At 35.0% G+C, this 25,891-nt stretch overlaps 1 protein-coding gene and 1 long non-coding RNA gene across 3 annotated transcripts in view; one reads left to right on the forward strand and one right to left on the reverse strand.

Moving 5' to 3' along the window:
- LOC116158721 overlaps window positions 1–25,891 on the reverse strand; it is a 43,725-nt gene that overhangs the window by 14,146 nt on the left and 3,688 nt on the right. The window lies entirely within an intron of this gene.
- Window positions 11,791–21,830, forward strand: LOC116158719 (ion transport peptide). 2 transcript variants are annotated; one of them, XM_031471552.1, is made up of 3 exons: window positions 11,791–12,038; window positions 19,128–19,384; window positions 20,719–21,830. In XM_031471552.1, the coding sequence occupies exons 2-3, from the start codon at window positions 19,128–19,130 to the stop codon at window positions 20,831–20,833; spliced, it is 372 nt and encodes a 123-aa protein (XP_031327412.1). In that variant the 5' UTR covers window positions 11,791–12,038; the 3' UTR covers window positions 20,834–21,830. The 2 variants fall into 2 exon arrangements, with proteins under 2 accessions (XP_031327412.1, XP_031327411.1); XM_031471551.1 differs by lacking the exon at window positions 20,719–21,830 and adding an exon at window positions 19,894–20,248.

A 25,891-nucleotide genomic window follows, 5' to 3' on the forward strand; every position in this document is an offset into this window, starting at 1 on the left:
TAGTAAAACAATAATCGCCTCCTATCTCACCCTCCTATTAGCTTTCTTAGATTAAATTAACGGGATCAACTTCTTATGAGAGATTGTCTTGAAACTAAAGCCTTCTTTAGTACTCAGGGGAAAACTTGGCAAGATCACTACGTTTTCTTAATGATACCACAGATTTAAATATAAATCTGTGATGATACGAAGGCATTACATCGACAGAGACTCAAAAAATTATAAGATCTTAAAATCTTCGTTTCAAAGTTAGGTGTTTTATATTATATTATAGGAAGTTAATCCCAAAGTGTCACTTTGACTTTGAAAGTAAAAATACCTATATCTATATTAGAAAACTACAGTGGTAAAAATGTACCTATTCATTCGCTGTTAACTATCGCTAAAATTTATCATTATAGGCGAAAGGTGTCTACCATTACGTCGGAAGAGTGATGTAAAAGAAAGTCGAGGAATGTGGTTAAATAAATTGTGCATTTATTTAACTGTTATAAATCTTTTTTTAATAAATGAAAATTAACAACCAAGGGTAAATAAATCAAGTATGCATTTAATCATTTAAAAAAAAAGGGAAAAAAAAGAAAACCAACTCGCGTTTACGTGACATGCACATAATACCACCACATAATTCATCAGAAAATTTTTCAAACGGGGAGTGTAATAGTAATTATAACGTGATGAAATATTTAAAATAATTATGTCTATGCTGCATTTCTGTAAAAGCATTACAATCATCATCATTACAAGAAGCGGACGGATTCTGATATGTGCAGCTTGATTTCACGAAGCGTCTCACTCTTCTTAGAAGATTGATTAAATTGTACATCTGTTCCACTGATACAAATTAAAGATAGTAAAGTAAATTACTATTGCATCATGTAAAAATCATTTTTTCACCACATTTGATTGACATGTAAACGGCGCGGGGCAGGGCGGACATATAAATTAAAATCATGCATTACTCTCCGATTTCTTTTATTGAACGATTAATCATACAGTAGTAGCTGTCCTCAATAGTCTCGGAAGGCGAAAATTATTGCGAAAAGTTCATTGCCAGACTCTCGAATAGTACCCTTTTAAATTCTCGGTTCATCCCCAAATTTTTGAGATAATTTCCATCATAAAAAGTTTCAATTCCGTAAACGTTAAATTTTCACATAAAAGATAGGGCTTGAAGTTTTCATTGCCAAGAATAAACCGCCCATAGAAGTCACCTCACTAATAATCACTTTGTATCGACGTTGGAACTGCCTTGAAACTCAATTCAATTTCCTTATATAACAAACGAAAAGTTTCTAGAACAAATCATGGAACATTCTCGAATAGTCAGCTAGAAGGCGTATCATACTTCAAGGAAAGAATGCGTCGCATCCGTTTTCAGTCTTTATCGCCTTGATTCTAGAATATTCGCTACAGTATGTAACTGCAAGGGTCTTCATGGTACTCTAATAAAAGGTATCAACGAAGGGAATTAATTTCTACGAATGATAGTACTCCTCCTCGCGACCCCTTATCGTGACTGAATATAAATCCTTCTGGAAGAATAGGTACATCCAAACTTTAAGAGCGAATATGTCGAAAACGGTTTGTTGGAGGAAAGTACCCACAAAGGCAAAATGAATCGTCTGAACAACATATCTATTGGTGAAGTCGAAGCGAATATCTTGAAAACGAAGTGTCTGTCGGCAAAGGAAACTCCAATTATTTTTCAAAATAAATGACACATTATTATGTCCCATTAATCTTCGAGCAAGAAAATAAATATTGATTAATGTAGCATGTTAACGAGTCATAGTTACTCATGTGGGGTCTGGGGGGTAATAAGTACAGTTACGTGATAGGGCCGCATCAAATACGGAGCCTATGCTCAAACTTACGACGGTTCTAACCGCACCGATCGGTGACTGCACTTACGAGAGAACCCCGCAGTGGAAGCGAGCTTCGGAGTGATCCTCCCTGACCCTTTAATGAACATGCTGCGCATTACTGGCGAGAACGCCTACCTCCTGCCACTAGCGACACAACCCCTAAGAGTCCTACACCAGATCGTGGACCGGGGTAGTCGTCCCCGGGGCTTTGTCCACTCCCCTTAGTATTCTTGTTGATAAGGTTCCCCTGCTTATCCCCATTCTTTACCCACTACTAACACTAGTACCGGGTGACCCAATAAGACTGTTCCTCGGCCATATGTCGAGAACCGTTCGTCATATGACTTAGGGGTAAAAAAATTATTGGGTAAATCGGTCATGAAGAATCACTGGAAAATATTTTCAAGTTCTAAAAATGACCAACAGAGGGCGTAACTGCCATCTTAAATTTTAAAATTGCATTTTCTTTACATTTCGCATGATAAAAAAAATTTTTTCACGTTTTTAAAGAGAACCAGTTTATCTATCATTTTCGTAAAAACAAAAACTCAGTTATTTCAAAAACAAAGATGGCGTGGGGCGTTCAATTGTTTTTGAAATAACCTGCTTTAACTTCCTAACCGTTTGACCGATTTTAACAAATTTGGTATGGTTGAAAAGATTATTCCTTGGGCAATGAGAATCAACCAAAATATAGTTAATTTAGTTGAATCCTTCTCCGCCAGGGGGCTAGTTTTGCCACTATGATCCAAAATCCTAAAACAAATTTAAAAAAATCAAATGGAATGATATGACTTTTTCTGTATGAAAAAGTAGCCAAATAACAACCAAAGAGGCCAGGTAAAACCGTTTTTCAAAATCTCGTTCCTAACCTCCAATTTTGGGAAAATGAGATTAATTAATTAATTAATTAAAATGCTTAAATTGTATCTTAAATTTACTTTTTACGTATTTCCGGTCTTTGTCGATGGCGCGAAAGAAAAGCAGGCCTTGGAAAATTAAACAAACGAAACACGCTGCATTATAAAATAATAACAGCCGTAATTTGTAAATTATTCTGCTGTGTTTGCATTCAGAAAGTGCAGTTTTTTGAATTTGTAATCTTTTCTAAAATGCCGATTTAACCAAAAAGCATTTAATATGCTGGCGATATATTTTGAGTATTTTGAAAATGCGACCATTGTTGCCCACATCTTCTATTTGCGCTATCCGAATCGATCACGAACCATCGCCGCCAGCATATTAAATGCTTCTTGGTTAGAAATCGGCATTTTAGAAAAGATTACGAATTCAAAAAACTGCACTTTCTGAATGTGAAATTTCTGAATTTTATAATGCATGGTGTTTCATTTGTTTAATTTTCCAAGACCTACCTAAAAGTGTGGGGTTCTTTTCCAAACAATCTTTCGCGCCATCGACAAATACCGGAAATAAGTCAAATAAAATACAATTTAAGCATTTTTATTAATTAATTAATTAATTATTCTCATTTTTCCAATATTTGAGGTTAGGAACGAGATTTTGAAAAACGGTTTTCACTTGCCTCTATGGGACTTATTTGGCTATGGAATATTCGCCCCTAACAAATTCTCCTCCGAAAAATTCGCCCTTAGAAGATTCGCCCCATAACATTTATTAACCCTCGGAAGTAATAGGTTGGTTTGGTAACATATTAAACAAATAACAATTAAACAAAATTCATTTTATGAACTGCTGGCCCTGTTACCTCCGAGGATTAATAAACCTGTTTAAAACTGTTTAAAAGTTGGCAATGTATGTTTCGGCTCAATAAACTTACCCTCCAAGACCTGCAACTACAAGATTCGCATCAAAAAATTTCAGCCTCCGGAAAATTTGTCTGTTCTGCCTAGAAAATTCTGACTTCGGAAAAGTCGCTTACGAAAAATTTACTTTAAGAAAGCCCACGTCTCGAAAAATCTAGAATGCAATTCCTTCCCTGAAATGCAATTATTTTTCTCTTACATTCGCATTAATTTCTGTTCCGACCATGGTATGTTCCGATCATGGTATAATAAAAACGTTCCGACTGATTTGTAATGGAAAAGATTTGTCACAGGAATGAATGGAAAAAAAGATACGTAAGAGTTATTCCAAGAAGATTTTTTTGTAGGTTTTTTTCCTACACAACAATGTCCTAAAGGCGAGTTTCCTGAACAGCGAGTATTTTCAGTAACTATTCCGATGACTTATGTTCCATGGCCGTAACAAACATTTAAAAAAAACAATTACCACAATAGTAGTTTAATACACGCCTTTCAGCAAATTCACTGATGATGACAGCTTTGTTGTTGAAACGCGGCGTATTGTGGTTTCTTGGGCGAACTTCTCGGTGCGAAACTGCGAACTTTGTGAGTGGGAGTGAATTTATTTAAAGAATATTTTTCCAAGCAAATTGCCGACTATTTCTTCAAGAGATTCTGCATCACTCTGTACGTTAAGTCATGCGAATATCTTTAAAACACTCGCTGTATGTAGCTGGTCGATGACGTAAAATTGGTGTGTGCAAATTGAGTTGCGAATTTAATTGGAACCATATTCAAGTTTAACTGAGTTCCGCACAGCAAAAGTTTATCTTTTTGCGTGATAAATCGAATTATCTCTGTGAATACAATGAAAGGAATGTGTTACGAAAGTGCATATTAAAACCAAATAAAAAAACAACTAAAAGGGTATATCACGAGCTTCGGCATTATTTACGTATGCAATATGTAAATAGGGAAAATATCATTCCATCACCTGCCATATCTGTATTTGTACCTACCACCTTGTACGATACAGCTTTTTCTTAAAATTGGGAGGAACAAAAATGCATGCCTACTGGAAGGTCTGTTAAAGCAAATGAACTGCAAATAAATCATATGTTTAGCACTCATTTCAACGGTGCGTAATGAGGTTGTAAATGAGGCGTATGTACATTTCCTATTACCCAGTATATGTGGTAGCGAATCGCTACGAAAATATCACGGAAATTAATCGTCCAGAAAGAAAAACGGTTTCCACAAAATTACCTTACAAAAAAAACCGAAATTAATTTTAGAAATCGCCACAAACTTTTATTGGGTGGACTTTTTAAACTGGCCATGACAGAAATGAGCAACAATGGTTATTAAGAGCTTTTAAATTGTATCGCCATAATTTCATGTGATTGCACCCGTTGTTATTAAACAATCTTCGCGTTCGCATTATTTAAATAATGTGTCCAAATTTGATTCGTTACGGAATATCGTTCGCGTTCTTTTTTTTCTCAACGCCACTTTCATAATTATGTACGTAAATGATAGATTTGCGTTTTATTTTAGTACTATTTTTAATACGGGATGACGAAAATAATACAAAATTATCAAGATTTAATAATAATTAATAGCTATTTTATCAAAAGTCATTAATATTACAAGTCAATTTAAAAATAATCGACACTATTTTAAAACTTTTCTTAATATACCTACGTAAGGATTTGGTTTTTTCATTCGTTCATTTTGGAGTTTTGAAACTTTCTCGTTTATAGTGATAAAACTGGTTAGTTGTGTGATGACGTTAAATTAAATAATAATTAATTTTATGTATACAGCATTAAGTTTATCACACCTACAAACAATAGCAGTATATTGCCTTTACTTTTTTGAAATGTCTACCCTGAAATCAAACTTTTTGACAACTTCTCCAACAAAATTAATAACATTTAAAGTACATACCTACTTTTTACTGATTCGTGAGAATGAAATCGCAAATCCGATTGTCTCCCTTAGAGACGTCTCAACTCTCTTTTATATTCCGTAATGGCAGATGATTTAAATTAGTAAACAGCGGACTTTGCAAATTTAAGATAAACTGAATCTGGTATGTAGAATGAATTACTAGAAGACATTCCCTACTTTGCGAAATGGTCTTACCATGAAAATGAAGATATTAATAGAAACGACCTAAAATCATGATAATTAAACTGGAAATATATAACCTTGCTCGCTATGCGATGTATAGACAGATTGACCTTCTTCTGCTATACTTTTTGAATGAACCTTGTACTGTTCTGTTAGTATTTTTATAAATGAAGGAGATTAATTTTTTTTCGGTGAGAGTATTTATATCTAACAATAGAAGAGTCCCGATAGATACAAATAGATTTCATTTTTGGAAAAAGATATTCTTGACTTCGACTTCTAAAATTAGAACGGCTATCAGCGAACGGGTTAAAGTTTAAACTATAAATAAATTAAACTAATTACTTAAACAATTTTCCAAATCGTGTTACCAACTTTTGCCTTCCAGCGATGATTAAATTTCATTCCGATTAAACTTCCGCTTTATTTTTTGCTTAAGGTCTTATTCAAAAGAGCTGGATCTGTCCGTGCCAAGCACCAAGTTATCATCACGTTCTTATCGCCCCTTCAAAATTGACTTTCTTCTGCGTTCTTTACCAACGGCTCCTGATTTTAATTGTAGGTATAGGATTCACTAATAGCGTACGTGCGTGGAAACATGTAGGTAGGCGCGGTAAGCCCAAAAATTGTTCTTTTCCGGACTGAAAACAAAGATTTCCCAAGTGCAAGAGGCGCCAGACTCTGACGTTGTAGTAAAAAATTCAAGTTTAACTTGTGAAACCCGACCGGAATTAACAAAAATAGACGTAGTAATAAAATAAATATTTCTTAACAATTACCATTAATTTGAATTCCCGATTGATGAGTTGCCTATCAATAATATCGTTTGTTTCTGCACGTGGCGTATTAGTGAAGTGATTCAAAATTAATAAAAGAAGAGAATGCTGGACTGGGGGCGCGCACGACGTCATTGTTCACATTGTTTGTAATTGTAGGACATTCTTCTAAAAGAAAGTTGCTCTATTAATTTTACATTGTCCGTCTGCGGTTTTTTGCTTTTGGTACGGTATTTTGTGAATGTTTTCAACTGCCTTTGAATCGAGAGACAAGTAAAACTAAGGGAGGCGTTATCATCTTTCACACACCCTTCAACCGTTTTGATTTAGCATGACGCTCCTATAATATTCCAAGACTAGGACGAGTACCGGCTGCCGTATGGTTGTACGTTGTCCCAGGTTAATATGAAGTAATTTGTAACTGGCTAGTTACACTTACAGGGGTTAAACCCCATGCGTTTCTAAAATAATATTAAATTTCTACGGCACTAGTGTAAAAATTTTACTATAACATTTAATCGGTGCAATGAAATGATTACTACCACGGCTAGCTCAGTAACAAATTACCCTTTGAAAGCACTGACACTACTTGTGGCTGTTGAACTTCGTTCGAAGTTTTAATATGTTATTGTGGTTTATTGGTGTTTTTGTTTTACTTTTGCAAATAAACCTTTAATTACTCGTACCTTGCGAAACGATGGTTCTTTATACCCTTATAAACTGAAACTCATTAATGGAAAATACTACCAGCTCCAGTTGTCCTTACGGAACTTCAGGAATATAAAAAGCCTTATAACAAAAATGGTTTTTATGCAAAATCCCTGAAAACGGCCGACTACTAGTTTTATACAATACAAAAATTCAAAGTAAGGTAGGTAGCATTACCCATGTTCCGCAGTGTATAAATGTAAAAAATGTACCTTTGTAACTTTAACAGCAAACAAAAGTCATTAATTTTTTTACCGGTAGCAGTTTTGTTCAGAAATTTCTTGCACAAATTCTCATTGACATATTATAATTAGTGAATATTATGCATCGTCTAGTCATCTAGTGGGTTTAACAATGAATGATTTTTTTATTGGTTTGAGTGTCAATATCATACTTACATAAATTAACTGATTACCTAATGCTTATTTTATGGACAAGTGGGGAATTTAAAATAATTTTCAGGAATAAAATGGGAGAGATTTACTGTAAGCATCCCTTTGGGAGAGGGAAATTTTATTTTCATATCTGAGCAATGGCAAGGCAATGAATAATCAAATGTTGTATTCTAACAAAGTTTACAAAAGGAAAAGACTGCAAAATTTATGTCTAAAAGCCAAACTGAAGAGTTTAAACCCTTTCATTGAAATAAACCCCATTACAAACACAATAGTTTACTATTTCGGTTTTAAAGAAATTCACAGGAGTTGGGCACAATTTATACTAAAAGCAAGAATACAGTGAAAACATTATTATACAGTTGAATTCACGAAGGGCGGGGCCTGCGTCATTGATGGTTTGTGAACCAATTTCCAACTATTTTAAATTGTAACATTCAAAACTCTTGAGATCGTATGAAACTCTAGTCAGAACTGAAGAATTTTACCAAGTTTTTTCATATCGTTAACAGTAACGGTCGATTAACAGTAAGTTTCTCATAGTTGAGTGATGCATTTGTACAGCACATTTTTTGTTATAAGCCCGATTGTATATTATTATTCCATATTTCTAAAGGAACCGGCATTTTCCAAGGAGAGATAAAATCATTTGTCGCCAGAAGAGAATAGTACCCACGTGACCAACTGCAAATTATTTTCAATTTTTGTTTTGTATAAAGTAGTGGTGGATTATTTATAGGAATTTGCATATTAATTTTGGTTTGAGGTAATTTTGATATACCTAAAAGAATCGACTCATGAGAATTATTTGCATTAACAGATTTGTATTACATTTACGAATAAGAATCGGATCCAAACAAAGGATTGCAATCATTTTGCTTCATTGATTTATTTTGGCCCAACATCCACAAATTTATGGAGCTCCTTCACCCCTTTCCTCAACTACTCTAAAAGAATTAAAAATTTCATTGATCCTCATATAGCCAGTAGAATAAAATCATCAAATTAGACGAATCGGGCGAATCCTACAAAAGGTTTTATTGTTTTAATGATTTCATTTATTGCCCAATATAACTATGGTAGGTTTTCTCCCAGGCGGAATTGCGCTTAAATGGTGGGAGGTAAAAATGTACCTACAAAAATGGTATGTTTGCAGTTTTCCGGTTATATATTGTAAATGACTCACAATATTGAAAGCACAGTGCCATTAAAAGTTTTAGGGCATTAAATGCGACCCGACGCATATTTTTTTGACTATCCGTTCCCATACTAATGCTAATCGAAGTTGAAAATGAGATCATAACGTATAATTAGAGGCATGATAATAGTACCCATTACCTACACCCGTGCGTAATGGAAAAAATTAGAATAGATCATGTACATTTGGAGGTGACAATCTACCAATGTCAAAACTGTCAATAGCTGTCGTTTTGGGTTTTGTCTTATTTTCATTTCGAAATTCATAGAGGTCGTAGAAAAATTACCTATATTTCGTCATACAGTCCTCGATATCGGTGAAATAGCAACTCTCCTTATTGGTGTTACATTTAATTTGATGGGGAGAGACTTTGTTAGAAGGTCTTGTTTAGCTGTCAGCGAGTGTTTTTGTATGATCGGAATATCGCACGACCGTTTGTTGCGATCAGATTAAGGGTTTTTTAATTGAAAAACTGCAAGTAATTTTAAGATTTTCTTTGTTTATTTGTGCCGATCATCTGCGTGTGGGTTGGATGTAATGGGCTTGTGCCCCTGTTTGTTCCAAATTATTTTGATTATTATTGCGTATAATGTGCAAACCCCTTATTTTCATTTTGAAATTCACGGACGCCGTAGATAAAGTATGGAATTTGCGCATTACAGGTTTGCGGCATCATGCGCAATTTTTGTACTCAACTGTAATAAGCACTATTACAACCTTATAACGTAATATACTATAGGATGTATCTACCAATAAACTGGTGTGGTTGATATCAATAGCATTAAGGAACAATACTTTTCATATTTGTCAATAAAAAAAGTCAATGAAATATAAATTATTCATTATTATTGACTAATTACTACAATAAGCGTAACGGTGCCAAAGAACTATTTCACTCTACGTGTCAATTCGTCTCATAAATACAGTGCGTTCGAAGTAACAGGACCACCTCAATATCTCTTTTATTTTGCGAGATATGACAAATTTGTCAAATGTAGCTTTATGTGTGACATTACGATCTATCCGATCGCATATTGAAATTTCCGGCGTGACTTCCGGTTTAACCGGACATCGATTCAACCTTTGTTTTTAAATGTAATGCGCATGTTTTTTAAGAGATTTGAAAAGGGCAATCAATTTTATGTACAATATAAAATATGCATATGGTTGATGTACAAAAAAATGGAGAAATTCGTAATTTTTTTTTTAGAAAATTTATTAATTCCAGCATGCCATGTGCCATGTCAGACAGAAAGTACGTACAATAAGAATAACTTGTTCAATGTTTCGTTTGGTTTTGCGCAATATGACATCCCCGTGTAATGCAACAGGCACCGCGTATCCTAACAGCACACGGCATGCTAGATTTCATAAATTTTCTGAATATGGACTAACGGCTTTTTCCCTATTTCTTTGTATCAGCCATATGCATATTTCATGTTGTATAGTAAACTGATTACTCTTTTCAAATATTGTAAAAAAAATAGGAATTGATTTACAAAAATAAAAGTGACATCGATTTCCGGTTAAATCGGAAGTGATATCAGAAGTTTGAATATGTGATCGGATACATCGTAATGTCATACATAAAATTATATTTGACAAATTGTTTGCAGCTCGTCAATAAAAGGTGACCCTCTTATATCGAACGCACTGTATATTAGGTCGTTCTTAATAATGCTTAAATAGTTCTTTATTTTCTTGTACACAGTAGTGCAGGTAGTAAAATTTCGGTTGGCATATATCTTAACAGCAAAGAAGGTGAATTTAAAGGAATGGTAACAACAAACAATTTATATTATGAAATGCGCGTTTATGCTATAGTTGTACGAATACGACGAACGAAATGTGCCATGGCATTGCCACAAAACTAACTTTTCGAATAAAAGTAGATTAATCGTTCAATATCCATCTTAATCGAAAGAATTTACGTTATATTTTGCAACAATTATGTTATCTACTTTCGTGACAAAGTGTATCTCAGTGTAAGCAACAGGGCCATACTGCGACGTGAATTGTGCTTTTCAAATATTGTTTCACGAGATTAACTTTTTTGCTTCTAGCTCGAGGCATTCTTGGAAAACTATTCCATTCGCAAAAAGATGTTGCAAACTTTTACTGTGCTTTGCTTTAGTGTAGGTAAACCATTCCTTCACTTTCTCGGAAACATAATCCCGAGCCATTTATCTTAAAAGGACGTACCTACCTACTATATTAGTCTCATATGGGGATAATTAAAAATGTAATTGCTGATGTCACTTTTCAATTTTTACCTGTTTTTTCACATTTTTTGCCATAGCAAAGGGGTAAGTTCCTTTTTTATTATTTTGAGGAGTAATTTCATGAAGTAGGGACGAAATGCCGACAAACATAATTGCACAAAAGGGCCGAAATCGCAATGGGTGTGTGCAGAAAACAGAAAATTATAATTCATTTGTAGCTCCGGGTAAGTGACTGGACTAAGTCAAAATTGGAATATACGCGCGTTTGGACTTTATCTTCTTATTCACTACGTCCGGCGTTTTTCTTGAAAAAATGAGAAATTCTCGTTTGAAATTTAAATAATTCGCCGAAGTGTGTGAATTCAATTAGGACATTTAGTATACGTATATCAAAATTTGACTATACTAAATAGGACAGGAATTGTATCAGCCGGTGCTTTCCGGCCTATTTTTCGTTTGTTAAGGCAACTTCACGATAAAGTTGTACGATTTCAGACGTCGTGTAAAAATAGCAATTAAAGCTACCATAAAAATCTCGTTTTCAGAAAAAAATGCATTAAGGCGACGTTATGTGGGTGGCTTCGGGCGCGGAGGAGGGTGGTAACCCTAAATAATGGGGATATTAAAAGTATATAAAATTGATATATTCAATAAAAACACATAATTTCCATCCCCACTTCCGTAACATAGTATACATACATATTCCAAAGCTGAGAAGCTGATCTGTCAATGTGTTTTCACATCTACTGAAGGAACGACGCCTTCATATAACACGATTTACTTTATAAATTGCGCTCATTGTTACGGTGTTATTAAGTTTGCGAATAATTGGATTTAAAACAAACCGCCAAAAATTTGTCTAACGGTCGGTTATTTTAAATTTGAAAAGTTGCGTCAGATTTTTCCCTCCTGTGTTTAATCGGCTTTTGTGCACCGAAAAGTGTGTGATTATTGGACCTACATCAATTAAAAGTAAGTTTTATTTGTTTTTTGTTACAGTTGTTTGTTTCTTTAAGCGGCGTTTGGAAAGGAATTGGGGCGGTTAAGAAAGGGCCAGGTAGCTAATCAAGTAGCAATTCTTTTCGTTCTTTTTTTGTTAATGTAGGTACGCGTTCTACCATTTTACTGCCCACACAAATCGATTTCATTCATGATTTTTAGTTTGAAAAAGTGTTCAATGCCAACAATTGCTTCTCTGTGACAGTTTTCATTCATAGGAAAATGATTCGGCCTACTTACGTAAAGATTTATTTTTCACACGCCTTTCTGTATTACTACAATAAAAATTAAGTAGTACTGTTAGTGATGAGCAAATAAAATCGCGGTGACCTAGCTGAAGTTTTCATGAATGGACTTTAGGATATTGATTTGTCCATTTGATACGCGGTTGTAATTTTATACCGGACTATATCCCATGGTACAAAAAAAATTGACTTTTAATAAATGTGGCTCGTTAATTTCTATAATTACATAAATAGGATAAGTAGCGCGTATTTTTAAACGCAAAACCGGAAAAATAAATTGTATCCAATCGGTCCGTTTTGCGGACTACTGAAATGTTTATTAACAATTTGGTTATCGACGATGGGTTTATATTCACTCGTTTCATTCATCCGCTCGAAGGCAATACACATAAATTAATACCAAAAACTTGGCAACTGTTTTGTTTGGTCGTCTCCGCGCGAATATGAGAATCAAAAAAAATAAGGGAGAAAAAGTAAATGGGACGTGGAGAGTTTTACAGTTTGAAGATCTTTTGATAGTGTCATCGCCAGATAACTAGATCTATCTGGTTGACAAAGATATTCGAGATGCGTGACAGCGTGACCAACTGCGTTCGTTGCTGCAAAAGCAGCGCCATGCTGTCTGCTAAAGTCCTCATTGTACAAGATACTTGTTCTTATAATAACCACTGGCCTTCACGGTTAAATTATAAAGAATGAGAATGTTTATAGGTAATACAACCGCTCACTTCAATTCTCACGCGGTATTACTTTTCACGTAATATGTAGATCAATCCGTAATTGACCATGAATTCGAATCCACTTTTCTGCTACGGCCAGCTGTTCAATTATTACAAACAGGCGCATCTCTTTACAAAATTAAAAAAATAAAAACGACGATACGAGTGTGGGGGGTCCTCGCAAGTGGTTAGGCCTATATAGCTGTCAACGAGTGCAACTGATACAGCTGTTGCAGCTAACAATTTTAGCATAACTGGAACTCGGGTGAGAGTGAGACCGAAACATGAGTCGTGGAACAAAAATCTTGATTGTTAATGTCACATTTACGCATACGACAATGTCATAACTCAATTAGTTTAATAGTGGTTGCATTCGTTTCGGACCACCGACATCACAATATCTGCCAGTTTTGGTCCAAAATCGGACTTTCCCATCGCGCGTCAGCATACGATTCCGCTAATCTGACGCACAATTTTCGTATAACCTCCAGACGTGGGGGGGGTTTCTTCATTTTTGAGCCTATTCCAGTACTCTTTCGACCCCTGAGTTAACTGTTGAATTGCCCTTCTATTCCCACTAATCAAACGATTTGGAAAGTAATGAAATCACAATTAATCTTTTCAGTAAATATTTTTTGTAAAACGAAAGTTGCGTTCGTTCTTCCGTAAAACAGAATTTTTAGTCGACTGACTCCCATAAGATTCGCATCATTGATTCTCAGCATCACGCATGTGACATTTTTTGTATAATTCACATTCTTTTTGACTTTTGAACGAAGAAATTGGTTAGTAATGGATGGGGAAACAATATCGGCCCCAAACTTTCTCTCCCTTTAGGTGCGTCGCGCCATGAAATAGCGTGGTCTGGTGGAAACAAATTGCATAACACGCTACTAATTTCCTATAGGTCAACCACAGAGTTTTATCTGCGGCCCAAACCAATCACGTTTAACGTATACAGGATGTCTAAAAATATAAATCTTAGCAAAAAGTAGCATCTTCATAATCGTGTTACTACTGTCGGCGCAAACAGTATTTAAACTCGAGTTTAAATTGGCGGATTGGTATCAATTGAAAGCTCCTTTTACCCTACATTACTTAATGTAACAAAAAGGCCCTGACTATAAAAAGTGCCCTTTTTTATTAAGATTTTGCGCGTTTTATGAGGCTTTAGAGTAGGCATGGCAAACACGCTACCCGCCGTTCTAAAATCTGCGGCGCCGTTAACGATTTATGGGATGTTATCGTATATCCTATTACCCTTGCAAGAAAGAAAAAAGGTAAAAGGTGCCTATTTTAGATATTTTTAGGTAGAATCCAGTGCCGTAGTCAAAAAATACTTTTGAACCACCGTTTCTAAGATTTGACCCAAAGTTGGTATTTTTTAAATGCAACGCTCTGTATATTTTAACGTCAATTTTTTGCATCCCTATACGTTTTTTAATTATAGCCATGAAAATCAATAAAGCTTACCTATTTTTTACTGTTTTTAAATAGTAGGCCATAGATTCATAGAGATCTTGTTTTGTTGATTTGTATCCATGGTAACTAAGGCAGCCAATACCAGTCAATAAAAACGGCTGATCGTAGAAACATGTCATTTCTACGTAACTTCTGAAAAGTATACAATATAAAATATACGATGTGATGAATCAATATAATCAAAGAAAAGAATGCAAAAAAATTGACTTTCAATATACAGGACGTTGCATTCAAAAATATCATCTTTGGATGAAATCTCACAAACGGTGGCCCAAAAATGTTTTTCACTATTCCACTGAATTCAATGTAAAAATATCAGTTTTTACCTTTTATCTACCTTACATGTCAAACTTTTAGTTTGCACCCTATACCTTAAAAACAAACGTATTTAGATCGATTCTGTTTGTGGTATTAAAAGTGTCAGAGGGGCCCGAAAATCGCAGGTTTCTATCTTTAAAAACAGCCGAGAGACACTGCAGTCTTAATCAAAATAGGACAAACGGAACACTTTCTCAAACGCGTACTAATGATTTTATGATTATTTGTATTTTTTCGTTTTATTGTATTACTTCCTATACTTTTGGTTAATAACAAATTTTTCTTAGTGTGCATTTTTTAAGATGCGGCCCGCAAGCTCTTGATGATAAATTAGTTTGACATACCTGCTTTTAGATCAAATCGCAGCAAATTTTAGTTATGTCAAACGAATTTAAAAATCATCTTTCTGGTTACTTTTTCGTATAACAATTTTTAATTGAATTGAAGGCTGTGGTAAACACTTTCGTTCAGTTAGAATTTGCTTTATAAGAAAGTAGAGTACTATGCTTTTTAAGTTATTTTCATTATTTTATTGATACAAGGTGCGGCAGAGTGAAGTATCTATTTTCAAACTGGTTTTACTCCATAACATTACAAGATATTGGTTCCAATCCAGTCGCGTTCTGCGCTTTTAGCTTCAGATTGCGAAAGTGCCAGCAACGAGGCACTTATCATTTTCTCTGCCACACCCTGTATTATACAATGACGACTACTAAATAATAATAATAATAATATTTAATTGTGAGAAGGTGCGAAATGTGAATTACACTTACACTCGTCAAATGAAATGGAAAATTACATTTAACATTAATAATAATAGTATATAACAAACAATATAAAATATAAATACTTTTGGGACCTTCGAACATCAATATATGTCACGCGAGAAAGAACAAAAATTGAAATTCAGAGTGCGTGTCAAAATTTCTACCTTAAGAAGGGCCTCCCTTAAACAGGAGTGCAATCTCAGCGACATTAGGAATCTTTAAACATGAAAATGGCGAAACCAAACTTTTCCTGGTACAAAGAAAACCAAATTCCAAATTTCGATGAAGTCGGAATTTTCGTACCCCATTTAGGAGTGCACCATCTGGTGGCAGGAATTAAAAAAATACGTTTCCAAATTGAGAACGGACATATCCAGAAATTTAGGAGAAGCTCTATCCTTCTAGCTCGTATGGTTCCTGAGAAAAAAAATAAACTCACATTTCTGGGCGGCATAGCTCTCAAAGGATACATTTTGGACATTTGGTTTATTTGGAAAAAATGCTTATTTTGACTCCCTCTAATAGCACGGGGAATAACAGCGCAGGCCGAATATGACATCGGTAACTGCCGGGAAAACATATCGAATGAGATTCCTACTTCAATGGGCGGAAACGTGTGGCGTTCTCACTCTGCTGTTTCCAAAAATACATACGAGGGTTGTCCGTAAATAAAGGTCTCCAATGCTTTTTTACATAGTAAACATCATTATTTTATTGCAACCAATATTAGATTTTGAAATCTTTGCCTTTTTAGTATTTTTTTTAACGATCAATGCACTTTTGAACACCGAAAGCTTTTTCATACCCGCTTCGTACCATTCTCCCCACCCCCTGCACAGGAAGGAATCGACAGCTGCCTTCAGCTCTTCGTCGTTTGACAATTTCACGAATTTGACGAATCACAAGTTCCCATAGAAATCGTGGTTTCATTTTCCAAAGACTGGGTGCATCCGACCCATTCGATAAATCGATACGTACGTCGTACAAGTAGTTAATATCACAGTAGCTTTCCAATAAAATAAAAGGGTGCTACAGAAGACAGAAACAGAGCTATCCAATGAAGCATTCCACCCAACAAAGGCCCAGTAGACGACCATGGAGTACAACCCTTTTTTCTTTTGACAAACTGAACCTCCCCCTTTAGTAATTGATGATCATATTTACAAATCATGGATTATAGTAAGATTCCGCTGATGCTATTGCACCAATGAAAGATGAAGATGGCGTAAGGTAATTACGATGTATCTCTATAAACGGTGACGCACTGTAATTCTTTTTAAGCTGCATTTATATTTACAGTAAACAAGATCAATCACTGCTATAAACGTCGTCAGAAATTGTTGTCTCTATCGATATCAATTTGCCTTCATTATTTGTACTTACATTTAAATCGCATAATGGGTACGTTCGCGGCTACTGTACTTAATAATTGTAAGGAATCCGAAGTATTCAGCTTCTCCTATCCATATACTAGGTAATTAACTAAACAAAAAAACAAGTGTTTTTAGTACGGTAATAAATTCTCCAATTGTCCACTGTTAGATTGAGAATGGGAATGGTAAATGGCCAATTACGCAAATGTTTAGTATTATTTGTTGTTGCCAAATATTACATTATTAATAAGTAATTGTCAATGAACAAAGGGATGGAAATGTACAAGCTGTCAAAGAGCTGTTAACATTTTATTGATGATTAACGGCAGGTGTTCGGTACTAACGTTAATTTATAGATAGATAAGTAATAAAAGCAATAAGAAAACAATAAAACTCTCACCGCTTGGCTGTGCTAGAAATATCGCACGCATTCAAAGTAACGCGTTTATTGACTTATTTATTAATAAACCTAATTAATTATAAGTTTTCTTGGCACCTTTGCGTTTACACTTTACTTTATATGTGTTAACGACTTCATTTTTGTGTACAATTGCAGACGGAAAATTTTGAATTTTCTCGTGCAGTTTTAAGGGAAAAATGGGAAGGTGGCGTCAGAGTTATAAATAAATATTCTTATCGAAAGAAATGTTTTGTAGAATTTCAATATAGCTATCGGGTCTATCTTTAGTGATAATGAGAGCTCGAGTAAGGTTTATGAAACATTCTCATTGCAATCCGAAATAATTGATGTAGACGAAGTTAAAAGGTTATCCAAAGCAATTAGTTTAATGTTCGAAATATCGCCATTAAGTAGATAAAGTTATAACAATTTCAGATCACTTACACGTTGAAGATGCGTTTTTGAAACCATACAGAAACTCTAAGAAAAACTGGTTGTAGTTTTTCCTCTTTCTCTATCTATTATTGCACACCTGTTGTGCGGCCTAACAGAACTGGAGATCATACCTTATACATCCGTCTTTATTTATTATGATTATCATAGTTGGCAGATCTTTTAAACTGGTTATATCTCTTTGGCAGAATTGTCAAGCCGACACAATGCATTGTTAAAGATCTTAGACACGAAAAAAATCAATTTTTCTGCAGATAAATGAAGAGCAAAATTAAGATATATCTTGGAAGGCCTTCGGCCATCAACGGCCTTGCTTTAATGAAAAAGCGCAAATTGTAAAAGAACCACCGCAATCGGCCACACAACAAGATCAAGTTACCTCCGGCAGCGGATTTCTTATTCTTTTTTAATCCAACGCAAACAAGATTTTCTCGCCCGCGACCGACATCAGTTATGCATAATAAAAACGCGTCCCGGTCCAAGCACCTCCAGGTGGCATCATTATGAAATCCATTCTAAAATAAATAAAAATAAAATGAAACAACTCCCACGGTTTCACGTCATGTATGATTCGCACAATCGCACACAGAGTGTAATCTGCAAAATCTCAAGCTTGTTAGCGGCCGGTGGTCTTTTGCTAAACCGCGATGAAGTCATAACTTTACTTTTTGTTCCCTTTCAAAAAGACTGTGATTATATCCCATCATTTATTCTTTAAACAAGCCGCCTTTGAAACTTATTCAACGCGAAACTTGCACCGGTACCAACAGGTGATTTTAATACCTACCAAGAGCGCACATTTTTTCTCATCTCCTTCCACCACTATTGCGCTCTTCCTCCCTTCTCATTCATGCCGACACCGACTCGATTATTAATGAAGCATTTCGGTCGATGGAATACCTATTAATATAAGACACCTGATTATTTTTCATTCAAAGTCCAGATTAACGGTCGTTGCTCCAATTATAGTCGATTTTCATCTCTAATTAATGACAAATGATGATCGAACGAATTTACGCGATAACCTCATCGAGCCCAATATTTGTATTAATGACGCACGGTTCTTCGTATCGTGAAATTTTTCTACCATTATTATTATTATTGACCTTGACGCGGTCATTAATTAGCGTCTCTGGGCGTTACACAACCGCTCTAATAATAGCGGCGATTGAGAAGACGTGCACGCATTTATTATAGTCTTATCTGAGCGTGTGGTAAAAAATATACATCAATCACTGATAAGCCTTCGCTCAATAAGTTTGAAACTGAAGAATCACTCTTACTATAATAGTGCGTTCCTTGCAGATGCATCGCAGATCTTCAACGTCCATATACACCAAAGGAGTGTGGGTGTGCATGGCACTTACGCTGGTAATCCAATTAGCACATTGTACACCAACCCAAAGGTCGCGGCCTCTTCTCTCTCACCACCTTACAAAAAGGGCATTCGCCGATCAACAGTGCAAAGGAGTTTACGACAAGAGCATATACGCACGGTTAGATAGAATTTGCGAAGATTGCTACAATCTCTTCAGAGAGCCAGAACTTCACAGTCTCTGCAAGTAAGTATTTTCGCTTCAAAATTGATCGAGTTGTGGTACCGTTACGTATAGTACGGGGAATGTTTAAAATTTCCGCTTGAACTAAAATTGCGCAAAAGTTCCTTGAAAAATATCCGGAGTATTTCCGGGGTCACTGCGAGAATCAGCGGAATTAGAGTACCTATCGTGACATTCCACAACGTGATTCACTACTTCTATCGTACTATGCTTTTAGTCTGGAAGTTCACACGAATTATTCATTGATAGTAGACACATCTCCGGTTCCGTTCAGGAGATATGTACATTTCAATTTGATTTCGAATAACTATCTTGCTTGCTAAATAAGAACGACCTAACCTGATTAGAACAATATCGACTAATCTTACAGCGCTTCGTTCTTCAATTAACCCCATTAATCTCAATAATATTGTTTTCTGCAACATAATAATTCCAGAACATTTCTCACGCTTTGCTATTTATTAGCTTTAGATTGTAAACTTTCTCTTCTTTAGCATGTGTGTGTCTTACAGGAAAAACTGTTTCAAATCGCCTTATTTCCAAACCTGCATTGACACTTTAAACTTGGGAAGTGAAGCGGCACGTGAGGTTTACGAGTGGGTGAAGCGAATGAACAAGCGTCGGTTATAGTTTTTGGCGTGACTGCACTCTTTCCATTAATTTTAAGCACTATTTAAAACTACTCTGAGGTGGAGGACTGGCATGTTGTATTTTTTTAGCTTTATTTGTACATAGCATGTATGTTTACTTTTAGTTTCGTTAAAGTCGCTTTTTCTTTATGTATTATAGTTTTATTCTTAAGTTTTATAATTTACTAATTGCACATGTATATATCTATTCGCACAATAAAAACCTTTATTACCGTTATTAAGTTCTGATTATATGATTTGTGAGAAAATTCCAGCTGAGAGGTAAAGCGTCACCAGAAATGGTCATGCCAAACAATTTTCAATAGATTATCGTTGTCTTTCAGGAAAAACTGTTTTACATCCGAATTTTTCAAAGCGTGCTTGGACTCGCTACAACTTCAGGACGAGATGGAGCAAATTCAGATATGGATAAAACAATTACACGGGGCCGAACCTGGGGTTTAGGTACACTTGCACCAATTTTTTTTTGTTTAACCCATACTAATCTATTTTTAAACCTCCCAACTAAACCTTCTAACCCATTTTTTACAATGCGTTTCCCTTTTTTTTTGTATGTTTTTAACACATTTTTGGGGAAAAACAACGCAACCTTCTTTTAGGTACCCGGCACTAACATTTTTGAATTTTGACGTGCTCTTTGTCATAATAATTTATGCTCGTAACTAACTCTCGTTTAATAATTTACAGGTCCCAATGCTTCTCCTCACAATTTTTTACGGGTTGCTTGGAGGCTCTGCTTTTATCCGAAGAAAGCGAAAAATTTAATCACATGATCGAATATCTTAAAGGCAAAAGGAAGTGAGCTCCTCACAATATCAGCAACCCAAATTTGTCCTATTATTCTAGTCCAATGGAATCTCGCAAGCGATTTGATGTATTATTTAATTTAAGTTTTTTGAAGATTTTTGTGGTGTACCCTTTTACGATAAACTAAAAGGAAATGTCACTTTTCTTCTTTCTTATTATAAAGTACAAGTTTTTAGTTAAATGGCGGACAAAAGTGCAATTTTGCAATCTAGTTAATGTTATATAACGCGTCCCATTAACACTTTCACCGTTGAGTGAAGCCTCACTCAACGCTTTCACTTTATACACACCGTAATGTGTAATTAAACTCTGGGATTCGTTATACTCTACGGTGCTTAATAAGTGTACAATAGCAATTTTACGTAATTAGTCTTATTTAAAGAAGAAATGTGACTGAAATTCAATTTTTGGAAAATCGTCCAATAATTGATGACCAACATCACATGTGTAATGATATTATTTATTATCGTTATTGACATAAATAAAAGAGTATTAAATTAGAAAATATATTAGAAGTAGTCTTCGTACATAGATTTTTTACTAAGATTCTTGTAATTGTAAATATATCAGTGCATTATACACATTATTCCATTATTTATTATTTTATTTAAAGTATTTCATTTAGTCATCGTTTCATTTAGGCTGGTACGTTATTAGTTCATTTTTGACTGATATATTTATAATGTTAGGAGAGATTTTATATATATTATTTATGTTCTTTGTTAGTTTAATACAGCGAACTGTTTGAAAACAAATATTAAGAGCCCCTCCCCAATATACATTCCACAATCAGTATTTTTGTACAGAAGTTGTCAAAATCATAATGTAAGAATTAATTTTTATTCAAACACTGTATATATAAACAAATATACATGCATAAGCATATGATGTAGAAATAACGTGCCTGTATGATCTACTTTTTTCCAAAAAAAAACTGGAGTAAATGTAAAATGGCAGCTTCGAATATGAAATTAAAATTCAATTACAAAAGATCTCGTTTGTTTTCATTTACACCTTTCTCCGAAATGGATCGAATAGTGAAAAGCTCTCCAGCTGGGACGGAAATTTCTTAGTTAACAATTAGATTCCACTGTAAACTGCGACGATTAATTGAATATTTTTCACTTGTTTCAAACTTTGTGCAAGATTATTGGCTCCAGCGCCATATTGTGATAGGTCTTTACGGCGAAAATGGACCAACCGACATCATTTTGATCTGATAACAAAAAATCGGTCTTCAACGTACTAAAATGAGGAGTGTCATTGTTGAATCATTTCAGTTACAGCGTCGGAACCAAATTAATTTGTATGAGTAATAATAAACATGCAATTCTTAAATATAATATTCCAATTCTTCAATTTAAACTTCCACTTTTTTTTATTAGGTCGTTTGATTTATTAGGTTTCCCATCACTTGTCTCTAGGGTTTCTAACGCCAAGATTGAAATGGTTTATCAGTTATTTTCTAACTATTTAATAAACCTTTTTCGAAGAATAATTGGTGCAACATACATACGTCTTCAACATAATATACACTTGTGTCACGCATATCTAGTTTTTCCTTCTTGGACTAAATTATGTTTCCTTTTAAAACTTCGCCCTTTCATTCTCGTACACGGGGCAATCCAAAAGTATGTGCTGTACTGTATATAGAGCATCGCATGTGGCACTTTTCCCAGATTTGTCTAGTGCATTATGACTAATTCAGGTATATCATACGCGTAGTCGTGTATATATAACTCTCGCCAGGAAAGATTGCCGGTCACAGGACACCTTGTGTCGATTTACAATCTTTCTTTTTATTAAGATGCGAGTGACTTCTGGAATAGGATCGTGCTAATGTTGAACAAAAAGTCTTTTCGTTCAACATTGACACGATACTATCCCGGAAGTCCCTAGCACCTTACGAAAAACAGAGATTGTAGATCGGGATCAAGTGTTCTGTGACCGGCAATCTTTCCTGGCGAGAGTTATACTACTTCAACCCTCTTATTGAGGCAAGAATCGTTCTTCCATCCCTTGGTGTGGCCTTTAACTATTAATTTAACTATGGGGGCGATCCTGCTTTGAATGAAAAAAATCTTGAGATGGCTCTCATGGGTGTGGGGTCCCTGACGCGGCAACTTATCGAACGATATTAATGGTACCACCATATAATACCTTGTAAATAACTTTATTTTCTTGCATCTTTGGCTCTTCTTCATACATCGGACAAGATTTAGAGATAGCACTATGGGCTCCATGACAATTTGAGCATTTAATAGAGCATGGCCTTACCACTGACATTTAAAACAACCTAACGATTTGGGAATTTAAGGCCGAACCTTCAAAGGATAAAAAGGTGCCCGAATCAGGCAATTGGCCCATTGATCGCCTTTTACGATCTCCAGGGCGGGAGTGGGCCAATTCTACCCCCGAACCCACAGGGGGTAATCTACACTTATTATTAGTAACTGTTCCAATGTTTGTTGGCCTATATCTTTCTATTCATCTATCTAGCTTGGCCTTATATATTTATGTATTAATTTAAAGAATCCATTTTTCGAGAATGTTTTTCAGTTTTCATTGTCAATATGTCAATTGGTCCTTTTGAGAAGTCAGAAATCAAATGCTCTTCAGATTCCAATTTTAGTAGTTCGCGCAATGAATTCCTTCCTTATATTTTGCTGTTTCAGTTAAGATGTTCAAAAGGAAACTCATGCTTTCGGATTCTACAATTAATTATACAAAAAAAACCATCAATATGTGTTGTTTGGTTTCGGAGAAAATTAATACTCTCCTTGTGTTTCCTGTAACAGGTGGTCGCTTAGGGCTTGATTTTACAAAATTTCGGATATAGGAAATTTTATACGTGTACCGCTTGATAATGAAAGGCAACAGAACTAATATACGAGGATAAAGCGCGTTAAGATAAGAAACGAGTGTTTACGAGTCGAAACGCCACAGCGTTGCCGGTTCTAAAAACTGTCGCAACAGAGTATGAGGACGCACTCCCTGTTATACTTTCACAAGTAGATTTAAAACAAGTTGTAAATCAGCAGATGCATGATGCTATTTTATTAGCGAAGGTTAAAATTATCGATTTCACGAGTCATTTTTCGGTGTTAAATAATTAATTTTATTCAATTTCGATTGAGGGTACGTGTTTATTTTGTAAAACAAATCACAAGTAAATTAAGTTTTTATACTGGTAGCGCTATCTAACGGTAAAATTATAGCACCTCCGAAAACCATATCGAAATTATTTTCTTAAATTATCGATCTCACAAGTAATCTAACTCAAAATAGACTAGAGCCTGCACATCTACACTATAGCCAAAAGCTTTTAGTGAAAATTTGAAGTCTCTAGCTATTGTAGTTGCTGAGATCTCAGCCAGTCAGCCAGCCATAACGAATATAATAACGTATTTTTTCAAACACGCGCTAAAAAAACATAGTTGGAGCTGTGTGGGCGTTGGGTTCGTTTTGGTTGTTTAACTTGGCGAGTATATAAGTAAAAATCGGGTGGGAAAAATGATTCGTACCCAAAGAACGCAATGCGCTTGAGACCACAAATGTTTTAGTTCTTTGTCTTTATGTAGGAACATGAAAACATGGTTAAAGTGGATTAATTCTAGGAAGAGGATACGGTCCCTCGACACATGGACGATACAGTAATAATGGAAACAGAGGAAAAACAGATTACAAATCGCAGATGATAAGCGGAAAGAGTTGAAACAGTGAGAGAGAACGAAGAAAGAATGTCTAAATAGAAGAACACCAAAGTAATATTAGAAAAAATGACAATAAAATGGAGAAGTAAGAATAGAGACTTGACGTAAAGGAGGAGAAGAGAGACAGAAAGCAAACTTTTCTCAAAAAATATCAGAATTTCACTAAAAATTAAAGGAGAAAACCGCGCGATAAAAAAGATTTTCCAGTGCAATTAATAAACCACATCGCTAAATTAAAAATTTATACGCGCGTACGGACAATAATAAATCAAGGCTAAATCCACTGGCAAATTAATAAACAATTCATTCCAAACAATAGTTAAGTACCGAGACCGACCTTGCAAACGCGCATGTTCGTATCAATTTCGTTTAGTTGAAGAACCTAAACGTATTCGATCGCATCAAGAGGGCAAATAATTTGGAGGGTACACTTTAATAAAAGATCAGCTACCCTGACCAGAGATCATAATTCCAAGAAGTCTAGCCGTTCAATACAGAGAAGATTCGGTATTCCAAAGCAAGTTTTTTTTTCGTTTGGATGTAAATTTAATTAATGCAGTTTCTAACTGGGTTGAAAAATGAGATTCTAAGGTCCAATTAATGAAATTGTAAAAGAAGAGTCGCTATTACCCTCAATTTTATTTAAATCTATAGGTTAATAATAAGTAGGGTGCAGAGAAGGAAATCTGTGGCCACTAAAACGCAGCTTTAATAACAATGATTATCTCTTTAAAAGTAATATTGAAATTCATTGCAATGTAGATGGTTGTAAAAGCAGAGTTTGAACTGCAACGTAAATTTAATTACACGCCTTATTTATTTACAATTAATTAACAATAAATTTATAACAGTCTTGAAATGAACTGATTTACAATAATTAAAATATTATTTTTACTTATCACTCACATACACAATCACGGCCGTCGCGTGGGTTGGGCGCGGCCTAGGGGGGCGCCACCGTGCGTAAAATATATTTTATCCAAAACCGTCCAATAAAGAAGTCATTATACGTTCAATTTTAGTAGGGAACATTACGATCTAGTGGATACTATTTTGATTATATCTACAACTCCATTGAAAACCCCGTCCTAAGCGTCTTCGATTTGTTTCATGTAGGTAATGAATTTATAATTGTCACATTAACAGTCTCGATCGATTTAGGGAAACATATAACCTTTTTTTTGCTCGGTTATACTCTTGTAGTTGACTCTAGCTGTAAGTAGGTGTATAATATAATTCTTTTTATAACCGCTTGGACCGACTGTATTGGTCTTTGTGTTATACAATGGATGGCTGATTGCACACAAATTCTCTCTATGCATGACACAACACACTCCTTG

This window comes from Photinus pyralis, unplaced genomic scaffold, assembly GCF_008802855.1.
Source record: "Photinus pyralis isolate 1611_PpyrPB1 unplaced genomic scaffold, Ppyr1.3 Ppyr1.4_LG1, whole genome shotgun sequence".
Classification (NCBI taxonomy): Eukaryota; Metazoa; Arthropoda; class Insecta; order Coleoptera; family Lampyridae; genus Photinus; species Photinus pyralis.

Excerpts from the sequence above, each read along its gene's own strand:
- LOC116158719 (XM_031471551.1), top strand. The coding sequence starts at position 19,128 with ATGCATCGCAGATCTTCAACGTCCATATACACCAAAGGAGTGTGGGTG. Across the intron at positions 19,385-19,893 it reads GAACTTCACAGTCTCTGCAA|GAAAAACTGTTTCAAATCGC; the intron begins GTAAGTATTTTC and ends TGTGTCTTACAG.